The 14,457-nt window shown below is 42.5% G+C and overlaps 1 protein-coding gene across 1 annotated transcript; it reads left to right on the top strand.

The window, feature by feature from the left end:
* Nucleotides 1–294: 294 nt before the first annotated feature.
* On the top strand, nt 295–14,000 carry dera (deoxyribose-phosphate aldolase (putative)). The gene is made up of 9 exons (XM_056368247.1): nt 295–444; nt 1,908–2,005; nt 2,598–2,745; nt 3,486–3,581; nt 3,706–3,840; nt 8,995–9,123; nt 11,667–11,779; nt 13,379–13,528; nt 13,764–14,000. Exons 1-9 carry the CDS (start codon nt 414–416, stop codon nt 13,818–13,820), a joined length of 957 nt encoding a protein of 318 aa, XP_056224222.1. The 5' UTR covers nt 295–413; the 3' UTR covers nt 13,821–14,000.
* Nucleotides 14,001–14,457: the final 457 nt, after the last annotated feature.

Genomic DNA, 14,457 nt, shown 5'->3' with positions numbered 1-14,457 from the left:
TACCTATCCCAAGCAGTGACGATATAGAGTTTTGTCTGTGGAGTCTCTAAAAAAACAGAGAACTGGAATCACATGACTTAGTTTTGTATGTTTGTCATTGATTTATATATCATTTATTTTCTTATTTTTCTGTTTCTGTTATGTGTATTTTACACACACGCACACACGCACGTACGCACTCACACACACACACACACACACACACACACACACACACACACACACACACTGTTGTTTTTCAAAATGTCAATAAAGTTGAGAAAAAAAAAAAACGTTTTACTGCGGAGGGATTCCTCTTCCGCTACACACGTTGTAGTCAGGAAGTGGACTGTTGACAGGTCAGCTCGGCTGGAGGTGGCTGTTGTTGTTAATTCCAATATCTGCGCATTATTAAATACTAACCGTCCTCAAACATGGCGGCCAGGAACCCAGGCATGAAGCTCGGTGAGTAACATTATTCCTGCCGCCGTTAAACTGTAGCTGTAGCTCAGTTCCTCATTAACACGTGTGGTCATCAACGTTTTGCTGTGACTTCACAACAACTTCTCGTTTTATTATGTAACGTTTAACGAATGAATTTATAGTATTTTGCCTCGCACTAATTGTCACTTCGCAAGGTTTAATAGTAAAATAGAGCAACTAAGAAAGATACCGACCTTCAGCGTAGCCTTAACTCAGTTTAATAAGTAACGTTTCAGAGGTAACTGACCTATTGAACATAGAAATGTTACTGTGTAACCCACTGTAACAAAACGTATTATTATCATGACGTAACAGTTTTAGAAACTATCACACAGACTGTGTTGGGTGAAAGTTACAAATCACATGTAGCATTATGATACATACAGGCAACGTACTGTTAAATATGTTGATCATACGGCTGCCATGGGACAGCCAGAGCCTCTCATGACAGTCTAATTGTGAACTCATGACAGCCCACCTCTCCCTGCTCAGCTAACTACTTAAACCCTACTGTACCATAGTTCAGTGTATTGTAAAACCAACATGCTCTGACACTGACGTGGTCAATGACATGGCAGCCATAATGATTTCTTTACACTGTAATTTGCCACCATTTCATGTCTATTTATATAGTTTAATTAGTTTAATTCAAGTTTATTTATATAGCATCATTCAGACACAAGCCAATTCAAAGTGCTTTACAGAGAGGCATACATTAAAAATAGAACATTAAAATTACATTACAATAGCACTTAAAACAATAAAAAACCAACTTGCATAAATAATAATAGAAATATTTAGATACATAAGATCAGGTGGGAAACTTAAGACACCATTTTAAAAGGGGTGCTGTTGTGATAAAGGTCTTTCACAACAAACAAATGCACAAGATTGAAAAGAGAAACTAAAAGCAGCTCCAGCTTCTCCAATTTCTATGCACATATAAGTTGCAGAGGTGGACACAGTCCACAGCTCCATGACTTAAGTCTAAGTATAGATCCTCCTGATCAAATATTTCTCCAATACAAGTGAAAGTTGTTCAGACAAATTTTTACTTGACTTAAAGTACTGGAGTATTTGATTTTAAAAATACTGAAGTATTCAAAAGTACACTTTTTTATGTCAACTTATATTGTTCCACATTTACAGAACCTGATGACTCTGAAACAACGTACTGACTGACTGACTGACTGACTGACTGACTGACGGTGGAACCTATAGAATAAAAAGCTTGTAGAACATGATACAAAGCTGATAGAAATGGCCATAAACACAACTGAATCAACAAAAGGAACCACTGTCGTTTTTGTATATAATTATTTTTATTTAACATGCCACATCCCCCACAAAACAGCTTGGCAGTCTGTGTGTGTGTATCCATCAAACAGATGGTGGAATTGCTATAGATGCAGCTTTCACTTTTTTTCCTACGTCCCCTGTTGCAGACCTGGAGTGGATATCCAAAGTGAGAGTGAACACGCAGGCTGTCCTGAAGAGAGCTCAGCAAATCCAAGGTCAAAAGACCCCCAAGAAACAGTGGCAGGTAGGTCTTACCTTTCACCTGCATCCTGCATGTGTTACACATACTGGGACATGATGACAAGAAGACCGTACCACTTTAACAGTTAATTACTATATGTATTTATACATCTCCATCTGTATGCATTTGTATATTAATGCTTGTTTATTTGTATTTGTACATTTATAGAAAATGAATGATAACAGATAATTAAGAGGGTGATAAGAGTAAAATCTTTTGTCATAATGGATCTTATTTTACAATGCAGTAGTAATGTATGTTGTGATGTAAAAGGCTTTTTGGAAAATCAATTAAGAAACTATTATGCAAATGGATATTTTGGCTCATCCAGAAAATTAAAGGTCCATATAGTCTAAAGGTAGATATCCATGTGTTGTTCAACGCCATCAGCCATGCCCCAAGCCCCGCCCACCTGCACCCACCATCCAACCTTCTAGAATTGGGTTTCTCTGAATCTGCTATATTTCTATTTGATCACTCAAAAAACCAACCAGCCAATCAGAAAAGAGGCGTATCTGAGCAGTGGGAATTAATGCTGATGATGGAATCAAGCTAAAGCTATTTCCTCTGTTGTTTCTATGTGTTTGTCCTGCAGGCTGCCTGGCTGCTGAAGGCTGTCACATGCATCGACCTGACAACTCTGGCTGGAGATGACACACCATCCAACGTCCATCGGCTGTGTCTGAAAGCCATCCAGCCAGTCAGATACGACCTGCTCAGGAAGATGGATATGCATGACAAAGGTCTGCTTCTGCCACCACCACAAACACCACATATAAACCAGTTACAGTTTGAGCTTTTTAAAAAGGTGCCACTACTAACATTGAAACATAAAGCATGCGTTTTACTCCAAAAATGCTGAGCTCAGTTCCACAAGCCCAAGTTGACGTCTTTAAATGAAGTTCAAGTTCAAGTTGTTCTTCATTCATTTTCACATGTACCCCCCAACACTCTCTGTAGAGTATAATAATTGTCACTACCCATTCGGACACGGTCCAGGACCCAGTAGCAGTAGGAGGTGTTTAGGCCTAGATGTGTCTGCTTTCACAGTCACGTGTTGTGGGATGATTGTGTTGAAGGCTGAATTAAAGTCAGTGAGCAGAAACACTCTTTCTCTCCAGGTGGGACCGGGCTGGGTGAAGGGCCAGTGGAGCTTAGAGCAAACTGGAAGGGGTCGGGTGTGATGGGGAGGCTGGACTTAATGTGCTATAGAACCAGCCTCTTGATTCACTTCATGATGATAGGTGTGAGTGCTGCAGGGTGGTTATCATTCAAACAGCACACAGGAGACTTGTAAGGCTTTTGACTAATGGTTTCAGCTCTACAGTCACAGTTTTGTCCAGCATTTTTCTTTAATAGTAACATTGTTGTCATCAAATTAAAAGCAAAGATCTGGGACCAGAATAACCTGCAGAGGGCGACACAGACCACTTCACCTCGTGTTTCTTGACTGCTCTGCTGTCTGTGTTGTGTTGTGTTTCAGGAATAACTACAGCAGCGGTGTGTGTGTATCCATCCCGTGTGGCTGATGCTGTGAAGTCGTTAAAAGCGGCCAACTCCAGCCTCCCTGTGGCCTCAGGTAAGTCACCTGAAACTGAACCAGAACTGTGTGAGATTCAAGTAAAGTAACTGGTTACTGCAGGTGAGAAATGAACGGTGAGCTGAAGTGTGTGTGACTGCTTGCGTTCTTCCTCCTCCCCCAGTGGCCACTGGTTTCCCAGCTGGCCAGACACCACTGGAAACTCGCCTGCAGGAAGTCCGCATGGCAGTGGCCGACGGTGCCACAGAGATCGACATCGTCATCAACAGGACGCTCGCCCTGACAGGACAGTGGGAAGGTACGCTGTGATCACATGATGAGCTTAGCACAGGTCAGTAACTGAGGCCTGTGACCTGTAGGTCAACAAGAAAACATCTGCTTTGAGTTTAAATCATTAGTCAGATTTTTTTGTGAAGAGCCAGAAGATTAATAAAAAATTTACTTTTTGATTGATTTGGAGTTGGAATTTCTGACATCACTACAGAAGAAAATGAAAGGTGCCAAAAAAATGTCTGCTTTTGGTGGAGCAGGAATAGCTTTTCCTGGGGACCTTTGTTTTCTTAAGTTATTTCTTTGGGCATTTTTGCCTTTGTTGTAGCTGCAGTGAGAGAGAGATAGGAAAGCTGGGGAAAGAGAGAGAGAGAGGGGGGATAACATGCAGCAAAGTGCCTCGGGTCGGCCTCGAACCTGGGCTACTGTGGTAAGAACTGAGCCTTCATGGTATGCGCTCCACCAGATGAGTCCTTTTCCTGGGGACTTTTGACCGCCACATGGTCTTTGTTGGCAGATGGTGCTCTCCAGTTGTCATGGAGATGCAGATGTTCAGTTTTTTTGTTGTTTTAATGCCTCTGTGCTGGCGATAGCCGGAGCCGGAGGCTTTATGTTTTCGGGTTGTCTGTCCATCCGTCCGTCCTTGTGAATGTGATTTCTCAGTGAGGCCTTGAGGGAACTTCGTCAAATTTGACACAAATGTCCATTTGGACTTAAGGATCAACTGATTAGATTTTGGTGGTCAAAGGTCAAAGTGACATCAAAAAACATGTTGTTGGCCATAACTCATGAATTCACTAATTATGACAAAATGTAACTCAAATGTCTATAAGGATAAAATGAAGTGATGACATTTTATATCCAAATGGTCAAAGGTCAACTTTTTCCTGTAACTTGGCTGGTTGGTGGAGGAAACTCTATTTGTTATTAACATGAAAACTGCTTCTTACTATGAAGCAAAAAACATTTTTCTTATGTCAGGGCTTAATTAGAAAATATTGAGTGGCTCAAACTATGTTTTTGTGTCCACAGTGTAGCTGTAGTCGATGCTAAAGAACAAATACTGATGTGGTCACTGGTTACACATTGTATCCACAGACTCTGAGTATAAGGCGTAGAACTGTCGCTATTGGGTTTAAACCAGTGCACAGTCATGAAGAGTGGGGCCTGCAGCTTAGTGCGCTACACCTATACTTGTAGAATCTGGGGTTATGAAATGTTGTATTTTGTATAGGCTTCGCCCTCTTAGAGCTGTCGATATTGAGATAAAGGCAAAGTTTGATGTGGTCAATGCCCCACTGGACCACCAGAGTGGTCACATCAGTTAACAAGCACCATACCTTCCATGTAATAAAATCAAAAATTTCATTCAAGCCACAACCCTCTGCTGCACTAAGACCTGTCTGAATAATCCAGGGCAATAACGCTCTCCACGCTCATGCTGCTGTGAGGAAGCAGCTGGTGATTATTACTGTAAAACACGGTAGAAGTCCCAAGTTCGAGCAGAGCAGGAGCGAGAGGGAAGAACACTAGCAGGGGCTTGATGTGTGCAACTGGAAGATATCACATGGCGGGTGGGTGGTAGAGTAAGACTTACACAAACACAGCAAACTTATGCCGGGAGAGCAGACAGAGACAATTGTTGAATACTGTAACAAACCAGAAGCTCCTACATGAGAACCAAATGTCTGACAGTGTGCACATACATATTAACCTCTCTATGGCAAATGTCACTCAATACCCTGTGAGTTAAGGGAAAACTCAGACATGTCACATACTGTTGGCAGAAATGGATACAGGGAGAAGGGGAAGCCCGTGATGCCGCTGCAGAGATATCATCTACTGTCACTCTGCTGAACGGAGCTGCGGAGGAGGACGAGGCTCTCATAGAATGAGCACGGATACCATGTGGGTGGTCCTTCCTCGCACAACCAATGAGACAGCTGCTGTTTTGTCAGAGGCTTCCCTTGGGAATTATCTCTATAGTGCACAAGCAGCTGTTGGGTCTGTCTGAAGGCTGCTGTGTGCGTCATATAATGAGACAGTGCATGCACTGAACAGAGGCAATGAGACTCCTCCTCTCCATCTCATTTCTTTGAGGAGGGGGGAAATCAATCCCATCATTTTGAATAATGAGGCAAGATAGAGAGACAGACAGCACATACTGTACACAACACAACTGAGTACACCCCTGTGCAATATCACTAAAACGTAAAGTAACTGTGTTATTTTAAAAACCCCCTCCGGGTTAAATAAACCTGAAGCCTTGTCAGTACAGAGAGAGAGAGTTAGCATTAGCACAACCACTAACATTGTGTCAGCCACTGCCAGTTACAAGTTAACAAACAACATAAATAAAAGATGCTAACTATGCTAACCATTCTGATCCGTCTGCTAGTCTCTGGTTCTGATCTCAACAGACTCCTCATCTGAGTCTGGGTCTGACTGAGGCTCAAACATGTTTCCTCCTCTGACCATCTTGATACTCTCTGCTCTTTCACCTGTCCAGCTGGAGCAAGCAGCTGGTGGGCGGGGCATTAGGCATGATCCAGATATCTCAATCAGGGAGTAAGAGGAGATGAGCTTCAGACCCAGTTTAAAAAAAAAAAAAAAAAAAAAAAACATGTCTGGAGAGGAACTTGAAGTTGAAGTGTTGGGTTTTTGATCTTATGTATCATTACAAACAAACGGGTTGGAAAGACTTGAAAAATAGACCCATAGTACAATGGGCCACTGGAACAAAAGTCAGTTTACTTGTAACCCCTGCGTCAAATGTAAAACAGATGAGTAAGTGCTTTTGACTTGGCACAAAGATTATCCATGGAGACCAATATTTCAGTGACTGATGAGATGGTGAGAAGGACTGCATGAAGTCAACCTCTATGGACGGCATTAGGGCTGAACAATTTGGGAAAATAATATAATTGTGATTTTTATTAATTAATATGCAATTATTTTTTAATTACGTTCATTTGGGGTTATGCTTTCAAACATTTCGGTCAGTGATCGTTGTCGGGTGGTATTTGTCTTATCTGACACAATCGTCAGCATTTTATCCATGCAACTATCGTACATGGCTTTGTTGTGCTGATACAGGTTAGAGGTGTTGCCCCGTGAGTTAGCAACAGCAGCAAGGCAGGTTCTGCACAATACCTGACGCTGAGCAGCATCTTCTTTTTTTAAAGCCAAAATAGTTCCACACAACCGACGTGCTGCTCCTCGTTGACACTAAAGTTTCTGCAGTGCCAGGTTCTGTCGAGCCTGAGGCCATTATACAACAGGTCGAAGTGTAGCGTGTCAAGTTGTTGCTCCCTCTTTTAGCCGACTGTTCTGCTCTCGCTTGCATGTCACGTGACCAGAGTGTAATTGCAGCCTTTGAGGTTAGAAAATCGTGTTTTATCATATCGCGATATTACAGCAAAAGCGATTAATCGCTCAGCCCTAGACAGCATTCAAGAAAAAAAGATTAAACTTTGACAAAGCATATGAAAAAGTCTGATGAATGTTGGCAGTACGTTCTTTGTTCCGATGAAACCAAAATCATCCGGCATGTTTGCTGCGGACCTGGTCAGGACAACCACAGTGATTGTATAGTGCTTATCATGAAACGTGGAGGTGGGAGTTATATGGGACTGCATAAGAGCAAAAGGTGTAGGGAGATGACATTTATAGATGGCACTATGGATGTGAGCTCATGTATATAACACAGAATGAAAAGATGACTCCCAGTCTCAAGAAGCTTGACAGGAGAGGATTTTTCCGACACTGATCACAAACACTGCAAAAATCACAGAAGAGTTTGTGATGGAAAAAAAAAAGTTTTCTTCTGACTTGAATCCGATAGAACACCTTCAGATTATTTTAAAGTAGAAGATAGAGCAACAAAACCCCTCCAGCAAAGAGCAGCTGAAGAGAATCATCTGTGAGGAAGTAGAACATCTCTCCACAGATTTGTGCAAGACTGGTATCATCCAAGCCCAGGAGGATCGAATCTAACATCAGAAACAATGGTAGACATACAAAATATTAAAAAATAATAATAATAAAAAGAGTGGAAGTAATCCAAGAGAGGTTACATTTTTGGCTTGAAAGGGGAGTTGCCTGGTGAGTAAAACAAAAGGTAATTTCTACTGCGTCATCGAGCGAAACACAGGTTGCTGTTTTCTTACTCCTTTTCAAGAAGCGTTTAATTGGTGGATGCCCAAAGACATTTCTCTACATAAATGTTCCCATTCAGGGGTTAAGCCCATAGGCATTCGCTGATTTCCCGAAAAATGCTGGATTGAATAAAATTGGGCACACTTCTGCGCACAATGGAAATTGCTATTTTGCCTAACAATAACTGCATCATTGTGGCGAACCAGTAACCACTAACGCACACAAATGGGTGAGAAGTGGGGAGGCCACAGAGAGGCGGGGGGGTGTGCGGACGCGCTGTTGTGTTCACTTGAGATGAAAAATCTGTTTCGCTTGTGGCAATGTGGGAGTGAGAAGAGCCTGACTCAACAGCTGTGAGTGTAGAGGAGTCAACATGTGTAGGGGAAACATGTGCGTTAACAGAAAGAACTGCGAACCACTCAGAGGAGGGGAAAGCAGCGAAGAAGTGATTGTTCACAAAATTGCTCTTTTTTTGAGAAGTGGCTGGCTCTTCAACGAGCTGCTGTGCATGGCAATCACACATCCACCACATCTCATCATCATTGCCGCCTCTGCTTGCGGGGCGATTCGACAGGCAGGTTTGCCCTGGTGCAGGCGGGGTGTCGACTCTTAGCGACGGGGTGTCGTGGAGCAGGCTGAGGACCCACTGCTGGAGGAGACAGGGGAGGAAGAGAAGGGTGGAGCTGAGACGTAGTTCTGTAATGACTTCTCCCTGTCTCCTCCTTCAGACGCCTGCTGGAGGTGTGTGACTGCTTCCTCGGAGAGTTGTCCAAAGAGGGGCTGATGGGCTGAGGGGCTGATGGGCTGATGGGGCTGTGCTGATGACCTTTGCTGGGACATATGAAACCACAACCCCCCAGCATGTACAGTGGGAAAACCCAACAGCGACAGAACTTGACAGTTTTTTGTGTATTTCTCAACTGATCACAACTAAAATATAGTTTTATTTTTACTGTATTGAATCTTCCCGAATGTTTTAGGAAATAAAGTAGGTTCATTAACTGTTTCCTGTCTCCCTCTACAGCCATGTACGATGAGATCCGTCAGTTTCGGGAGGCCTGTGGTGACGCCCACATGAAAACCATCCTGGCTATTGGAGAGCTAGGCACCTTCACCAATGTCTACAAGGCCAGCATGGTCGCCATGATGGCTGGTCAGTCTCACCATAACCTACTCTGACATCTTTCAGTGTGTCTTAGTCATAGTCACACTTTATGTCTCCTGTTAAATTTACATTTAAAGGAGCTATTTGAGAGTTTTGCTATCTCTACATCACTAGCGTTAGCATTACCAACTGTTTACTTCATCAAATTTGATTCCCTTACTCACCAAGAGCTGTCTCCAGAGGTGGTAATTAAACCTCTTGTTTTACTTTTAATTCTATCACTTCTTTTCATCTATTGAAGTTAGCATGCTAACCAGCTAGCCCGTCTTGTCACTTTCCAATAGCGAGTCACTGTAGGGTCCAGTGCCATGAAGAAGTAGCGCTGTTCAGAAGGTGTATTACAGTATATCCTCTTGTATTGTAAACACAACAATGGCTGCTGTTGATGCTAACGTTGGCTATGTAGCGATAGCAAAACTTACAGATAGCTTCTTTAAAGGAATTAGTTGACAGTTGACATTTTAACAAAAAGGCTTATTCTGTTTATTCCTAAATGAGAAACTTATCATCAGTCTGTCTGTTTGTACCGGCGGATACATCACACAAACAAGCCAAACATGTTTCCACAGAGTACTGTAAAAGAGCAAATCACATAGGGGTTGTGTGTGAGTATAATTTTGTTAACGAAATGCAAACACATGGCGACACCCTGCAGATGTGTCGGTGGGTGTGTTAGAGCAGAAAGCAGCTGGTCTTTATCTTATAGTAAGTTCAAGTCTTTAAATAGCAACTAAAGAAAAGTGGACTTTCTTGGATTGTCCTACATGCAGGCTGAAAAACCACGGCAGTAGACTGACAGTAACAACCTTAACCACTGCAGCAGATTGATGTGAGTGTGTATGAATATTCCACATGTTCAGGTTTAACTAGAGCAGTGGCTCCTGTCAGACAAACATCTGTTAAATAATACAACACATTGTCTACTGCCTTCATGAAATCCATTAAGCATAATCATGACAAATTTTAAAGCTTAGGCTTGTTATTCTTATGCAGACAGAATTAGAATTGGTTTAATAAGCTACTTAAAGAATGAGATACTAACGTTCTGTCTACAGAGGAGGCGTTTCAGCCGTGATTTTCAGCTGTCCGTCTCATGTGTCTGACAGAACAGATAAGTTGTATTTTAATCAGTCAAGCTGTCCACCCAGGCTGCATAACGACTCGTGTTTTAATCATGCGATTCAACACAATAATTACAGTAACTGCATTAGGCTCCTAATGCTGTAAAACACAGATGTAGGATGTGAGCTGCTGCTGCTCTGCTCACGCTACACCTCCTGTATAGACACGGTGCACGGTGTGATATATATAGTTCCGTGTTCTCTCCGATGGAACAGGTGTTTGACCTCAGTCTCCTGAAGGACAACCCACAACTCGCTCGTGATGTCATTGGTCTGATTGTCATGAGGCGCTAAAGAGGTTTTTAACAGTCTGAAGTCTAAGTCAGTGAAAGGTGAAGTCTTGGTGTAATTCCTGTTGTCATCCAGCTTGTGGCGCTGCTGCTTAACGTTTCCTCTTGCCTTTTGTAAAGGCGAACCTGATGAGAAGAGCTCTCCTTCTCTCACGCACGCACACACACACACACACACACAGACACACACACACACACACACACAGTATGCTTAACTAGCCATCACATAATAAGCCGATTACAGAACCAAATTGTCAGGGGCTCTGATAGAGATCATTATTAAAATGCATTGCTTTTGTCGCCACACTCGCTCCTTAATCTCCCCTTGTTCCTATGAATTGCGTATGAGATTCCTGAAATTGAATGATAATTTCACCTATTAATCTCTGATGCAGGCTATTTTACTCTGCCGTTCCCCGCCAGTATCCCCCTGCCCATGCAAATGAATAGAGCTTCATTACCGCCACCCGCATTTAATAACCGTTATCCATTATCTGGTAATTAAGACTCCCCATAACGAATCTTAAGGATTATGCCAGTTTGAGGAAGAGGGGAGAGAGGCTGAAAAAAAGACCTGACTGGAAGAATACATAGAACATGTCTTTAATGAACTGGAAAATGTTCATCTTGTTCTGTTCAGTAATGAACAGTCATTATACACCAGGGAGGCAGAAGGGGTGATTTTTTTTTTCTTTCCTGCAGCTCGCAGTTTGTGGGTAATCTATTAAAGAGCATCATTTCATCTTCTATTTTTATCAGGAAAGCTGATAAAACATAATTGGCTGTGAAGAAAGGGAAGGAAAAATTAAGGATTTTATTGATGAGCATGCAGCTGCCCTCTGTTAGCCATCAGCAGCAGCATATGTTCTTGTCTGGCCCGGCCAGACTATCAGAGTAATGCCCTGTCCGTCCTCTGTCTGCACCCTCACACGGACACCATGGTGCTGACTCTGCTCCCCGACTTCAGCAGCTCGTCACATGTGAAATCTTCATGCACGGGTTTGAATGTGGAACGGCTAAATAGAAAACATACTGACAGATGGATGATAAGTGCAACATGACAATATCTGCAGGACTGTGTCACATGCTCCACTACATGTCACCTGTTCAAACCCAACAGGTTCGGACTTCATCAAGACGTCCACAGGAAAGGAAGCTGTCAACGCTACTTACCCAGTTGCCATAGTGATGGTGAGAGCCATCCGTGACTACCTCTTGTGTACAGGCCACAAGGTACAGTACTTAACTCCTGCCTTTCTGTGGGGCGTGAATATTTCCTGGTTAATGAGAAAGAGGGAAAATGGGGCGCACACTGTAGATCAGCTGCATGGAAGTTGTCGCCTTTACTAGTGTGTTGTCTAATTTATTAGTTCCATTTTGTAACCAGCCATGGGATTTTAAAGGCCAGGAACTTATAAATCTGCTCAGTGAACAGAGGCACCGATGTCATGTCAGATCAAGAGCAAAAATCTACACAAACCTTAAAACAAGGACCTCAAATTTACTGAACCCTGGTGCAGTACACACACATTGTTCTTGTTGTAAGTGTCTCATGCAAACTTCCATAATGAGCTATAGATGTGGCCTATAGATGGGACAATAATCAAATTACATTTTAGTTGTTTACTCCCCACACTGCAGACTAGACACTGGCAGTGATTGTGACAGAAGGTGGATTAAAACAGACAGAGAAAGAGTCAACACAAGTTCTTCCTCCATCAAAAAGGAAAAGCTGATATATGTTGATACTTCAGATCAGCAGCCGAAGACAAAGATAATACCAAGAAAACTAGCATCTTGTGTTAATTGGAGAACTTCACTCTATTAGCTATCTGTCTAGCTTTGAAAAGGAGAACTCATTGCGATGACTGTATACATATTACTTTCCTAACATGGATATAACCTTATTTAACCTGCTATATTTTAATGATCCTGTAATGTTGGCATTGTAACTTAACCAACTGCATTGTTGTGTCAGATGTATTGAGTGATGCTGGATATGCTGGGAAGAAAAGTCCTCCAATGACCACGCTGTTACAGTACAATACGCCCAGCCCGGCTGCATCCATGGAGATTTACATGTTACCATGTTATTTAAGAAAAAAAAGTTCTTACATTTTGCTTTTTTAAAAACAATATCCTCATTCCCTGATTCTAATTCTGAGTGATCCCATAGAAATATAGCAGATTCCAGGAAAACACTCAGAGAAACCAAATCCTGCAAGGTTGGATGGTGGATCCAGGTGGGTGGGGCTTAGGGCATAGCAGTGACTGCTTTGCTGTGACATCACAAAGTAACAGACGGCTGGTTCTAAGGCTCAGTTTCTGAATACAGGGTTCCCCGATATAAATGCGGGTCTCCGTTTGTTCCTTCTCCATTTCTCTCCTCCTCGCTATATATTCGTCTTTTCTTTGGTCGTGTCCGTGCCTCGGCCATTTCCCAAAATATATCGTTGAGTCGTGAGCCCTAGTTCACGGCGCCGTCCAGCTATCTACTCTCAGATACTCACGCTACTCTATCAACTCTGCTCACTGCCCCCCCCATATGTGCACGCGAACTAACCCCCACCCCTCGCCCAACCATCTTGTCGGTGATTGGCTGGAACGTGGTTTGTTATGTTTTTTGGCACAGTCTGTGTTTGTGACGCCTGTGTTGTCTCCAGAGACCGCGCTTTTTCACAGTGTATTCAGGGGGCAGGCAGCTAGCAGATCAAGGGGAGATGCCTATGATCTGAGACAAAAATAAAATCATGCTGAAACCATGCAGGAATGCATAGTGCACCTTTTTAAGTGAAATGTGTGTCCTGTTAACAGAAGTGTGTGTTTCCTCAGGTGGGCTTTAAGCCGGCGGGGGGGATCCGAACAGCTCAGGAGTCTCTGGTGTGGCTCACTCTGATCAAAGAGGAGCTGGGAAATGATTGGCTCAGTCCTCACCTGTTCCGCCTGGGAGCCAGTAGCCTATTGGCTGATATTGAGAGACAGGTGAGGACTCATCACACACACACTACTTTCTCTATATCTTACTTTACTGCATTAAACGTTCTATCTGACATTTTTTATCTAAAATTACTTTAAAGTAAAAGATGAACAACTGAACTTAAAACAAGTATAGAAAAATAAAGTATCAACAGAAATTGACAGAAAGGTTTTTTAATTTTCTAGTTAATTTTTACACTGTTTTTAATTTTAACTGTCACATCTGCTCTTGTTCGTACAGATCTATCATCACGTGACTGGACAGTATGCAGCCTATCATGAGCTGCCTATGGCCTGAAGCTATGGACTTCCTCTTTTAATGACCAATCAAAACCTCATATTCACCACACAAGCCTGTCAGTGATAGTCCAGGCAGCACACTGACTCTTTCATTCTGATAAAACAATTTAAACAAAAGTCTTAAATTTGTACCTCTGGCACTTGCTGAAAATAAAAGATAATATAAGTGGAAAGATAAGTGGCTCCTGTTCTTTCCACCTTTGTTCAGCCAAATCTAAGAACAATTTGACAAACTGGAGAGATTGCACAAATGGTTTATTTCTTCATGCACAGCGACCCTGGAAAGAAGAGAGATGTACTGAGAGCCAAAGAGCTTCCATCACATCCATGAACTCTCCTGTTCATGCCGCCTGTGTGATTTTGCATATGCTTGTCAAGTCTCCGATCTATCCCAGCAATGTGCGCTGAATCTGTTATTGAGGCTTCCTTTGCTCTTAATTTCATAAGCAGGAAGCGCGGCCAACTGAAGAGCGCTGGGGATTAATCAGGGGTTAAGTGAGTTTAAAAGATCTGATTGAACAGCTCACAAATTTGAGGCTTCATTTGAAGACAGAAAACTTTCTTCTTCCTCTCCTCTTTAATTAAAATATCACAGGCCTTGACCTTGACTGGAACAGAGGATAAATGAGTAAATT

Source organism: Seriola aureovittata, chromosome 22 (assembly GCF_021018895.1).
Source record: "Seriola aureovittata isolate HTS-2021-v1 ecotype China chromosome 22, ASM2101889v1, whole genome shotgun sequence".
NCBI lineage: Eukaryota > Metazoa > Chordata > Actinopteri > Carangiformes > Carangidae > Seriola > Seriola aureovittata.
Note: the sequence above shows the minus strand (reverse complement) of the source record. Positions and strands in the feature narration are given on the sequence as shown.

Bases quoted from the DNA above. Each gene is read 5' to 3' on its own strand.
- dera (XM_056368247.1), top strand. From the start codon at position 414: ATGGCGGCCAGGAACCCAGGCATGAAGCTCG. The intron at 2,006-2,597 runs GTAGGTCTTACC...TTTGTCCTGCAG, and splicing joins CCCCCAAGAAACAGTGGCAG to GCTGCCTGGCTGCTGAAGGC. The intron at 2,746-3,485 runs GTCTGCTTCTGC...GTTGTGTTTCAG, and splicing joins GATGGATATGCATGACAAAG to GAATAACTACAGCAGCGGTG.